At 34.6% G+C, this 2,922-nt stretch overlaps 1 protein-coding gene across 1 annotated transcript; it reads left to right on the top strand.

Annotated features, from left to right (window-relative positions):
- The first annotated feature begins 757 nt into the window (after nt 1–757).
- LOC104245148 (probable carboxylesterase 120) lies at nt 758–2,213 on the top strand. The gene is made up of 2 exons (XM_009800715.2): nt 758–1,364; nt 1,605–2,213. The coding sequence occupies exons 1-2, from the start codon at nt 845–847 to the stop codon at nt 2,060–2,062; spliced, it is 978 nt and encodes a 325-aa protein (XP_009799017.1). The 5' UTR covers nt 758–844; the 3' UTR covers nt 2,063–2,213.
- Nucleotides 2,214–2,922: the final 709 nt, after the last annotated feature.

Genomic DNA, 2,922 nt, shown 5'->3' on the forward strand with positions numbered 1-2,922 from the left:
TCAATTATGCTGTCTAATCTTAATCAAAACCCCGTCATTTTAATTAGTGTCCCTTCTTGGGAGAAAATTGTCTTCCACTAATAAAGCATTTTTTTTTTTGGGAAAAATACAGTCTTGATCTCTCAGTTGTTAACAACCTTAAATTTTATTCTCGTAATAATTCAACTGATCACATTCATTAAACAAGAAAAAAACTATTCGCCTTCATCATTTAATTAGAATGTGCATTTTTGGTCCCGCGGTTGATAACTTTTCATGATTTTATCTTAACCGAAAAGATGAGGGGCCACATCAACGCTCAAAGCACCAAAATAATTGAGACCTTTACTTAGTAGGAAATCACAAAATATCAAAATCGTCACAAAAGAAAAGACACATCCAGAAGGATACCCTTCAATAGATTATGAGCAGTAACTTCACAAGCAACTTTTTACTAAATAATTAATGGTTGAATGAATTTTCGTTGATGTAACTTGTCATTACCGAAAGCAACTCCCAAAACTTTTTAGAAGAATTAATCCAAATAGCAGCCCACCTAATTTCTTAAACCAAAAATAGCTGACGGATGTATAATACATATAAATTTCATATATATATATATATATATATATGGTCGGCTATTTGTGTATCAAACCCAACTTTTTACTATAAGGAATTGAACTTGGTCAGAATTCCAACCAAAGAATAGGGCCACTAGGCATTTTCCATACAAACCGCACCGACAACAACTCCCTAATTCTCAGTGATTTTATATATAACATCCAAAACTTTGTCTCTTTAACATTCAATGAAACATAAAAACCTCCCACACTTGTTTTCAACTTTTGTAGAACAGTAATTAATTATGGCTAGCCAAAGATTTACTCGTCCAATTTTTGACAATCCTTTTCTGAAGATTCAAGAATTACCAGGTGACACAGTAAAACGTAACTCTGAATCCCTTAAGCAAGCCAATTCTGATCCCAGAGGCACATCTCTAGTCATTTCCAGGGACGTGACCCTTGACACCAACAAAAAAACTTGGCTTCGACTTTACATCCCACGACGAGTAACAAAAGCTTCTACTCCTAAGAAATTGCCTCTCATAGTGTACTATCACGGCGGAGGCTTTGTTTATTTCCATGCCAATACTTTTATCTTCGATGTATTTTGTCAAGCACTTTCTGAAAGAGTTGGTGCTATGGTTATTTCACTCGAATATCGTCTTGCCCCTGAACACCGCCTTCCTGCAGCTTACGACGATGCCATGGATGGATTACATTGGATTAAGTCCACTAAGGATGAATGGGTCACCAATTACGCTGATTTGAGCCGTGTCTATCTTTATGGAACCAGCGCTGGAGGCAATTTAGCATATCATGCAGGTATATTTGATTGGTGTCTATCTCTATGTCCAAGCTAATGTATTTTTTTCAAAATATTATTAGCTTAAATATAATTCTTCTAAATTTACATAATCTCAAAATTTTCAATTTTGTAAGTTTGGCATTTTGACCCGTCGGATTACACTATTTTAGCTCGATAGGTCATTTCGAGTTCTAGGTCAATTCAACAATCATAACTCATCCTGAAAAACGAATTGATTTTGTAACCTCTATATGCAGGATTACGTGCGGCAGCTGCAGCTAAAGAACTAGAGCCCTTGAGAATCAAAGGATTAATTTTGCATCATCCCTATTTCAGTGGGAAAAACAGGACAGAATCAGAAGAGAAGCTAAAAGATGATCAGCTTTTGCCACTTCATGCAATTGACAAGATGTTCGATTTGTGTTTGCCAAAAGGGGTGGATCATGATCATGAATATTGCAATCCATGTGCAAATGGAGGGTCAAAGCATTTAGATGATATGAACGAATTAGGTTGGAAGGTTTTGGTAACTGGTGTATGTGAAGATCCTCTGGTTGATGCTGCACGTAACTGTGTCAAGTTATTGGAAGAGAAAGGTATAAAAGTTTACAAGTTTTTTAGGGATGGTTACCATGCTATGGAAGTCTTCGATCAATCAATGGCAGCAGCTTTATATGATGCCACCAGGGATTTCTTAAATGCTAGTAAAAATTAAAAATATAGTTTATGTCGTGTTTGTTTCATTTCATTCTCATACAGGTAAAGTTTCGTTTTGTGCAAATAAGAGAGGAGCAGGGTACTCTGTAGTGTATGAGATTACTTTAATTGTTCTGTTTTTCTATGAAAATAAGTTTCTCTGTTTTTTATTTTCTTTTTGGAGAGGGCAGGGGAGAAGCAAAAACTTCCATAGCGAGTACAATATTTACTATTGTACTTGAAACAAATACTACTCCTAGTTGAGTTTGTGGAAAATAAGTTTGGCGTAGTGGAAATTATGTTTGCATTGAACTTGACTTGACAAAAGGACTCTGAAATTTAAAATTTTGTGAGAGAGAAATGAAGATTGAAAAGTTATGCACACACATTCAACAATATATATTAGTATTCATTATCATAATTTTACTTGAAGTTCAAAAAATATCTGTTAAAACTCAAAGTTTCACAACTAAACTAGTCTTGGTAATAAGTGTTTCATATATTTGCAAATAAGTACTGGAATACTTCATCATGGCTAAACGGTTCCTATGATATTTCAATGATTTAATGAGATTTTTTTCTATCGAATTTAATGAGATATTAACGCTGTGGTACCAACCTATGATATTTCAATGATTTAAAGAGATCTTTTTCTATCGAATTTAATGAGATATTAACGCTGTGGTACCAACTTACCTAAATTATGGTGAGCTGGTCCCGTGACTCCTTCATATGAAAAGCCCTATTCTTTAGCAGCAATATTGGTAACAACTTTTTTCAATGTGGGGAACGATTGTCCGAGCTAAATACACCTCTAAGGTCACGTTGAACAGTGGAAAGAGATGCAGGTATGATCCAAAATTTAAATTTAGGTTTATA

Source organism: Nicotiana sylvestris, chromosome 5 (assembly GCF_000393655.2).
Source record: "Nicotiana sylvestris chromosome 5, ASM39365v2, whole genome shotgun sequence".
Classification (NCBI taxonomy): domain Eukaryota; kingdom Viridiplantae; phylum Streptophyta; class Magnoliopsida; order Solanales; family Solanaceae; genus Nicotiana; species Nicotiana sylvestris.

Coding starts and splice junctions, on each gene's coding strand:
- LOC104245148 (XM_009800715.2), top strand. CDS start 845: ATGGCTAGCCAAAGATTTACTCGTCCAATTTTTGACAATCCTTTTCTG. Junction 1,365..1,604: donor CAATTTAGCATATCATGCAG/GTATATTTGATT, acceptor CTCTATATGCAG/GATTACGTGCGGCAGCTGCA.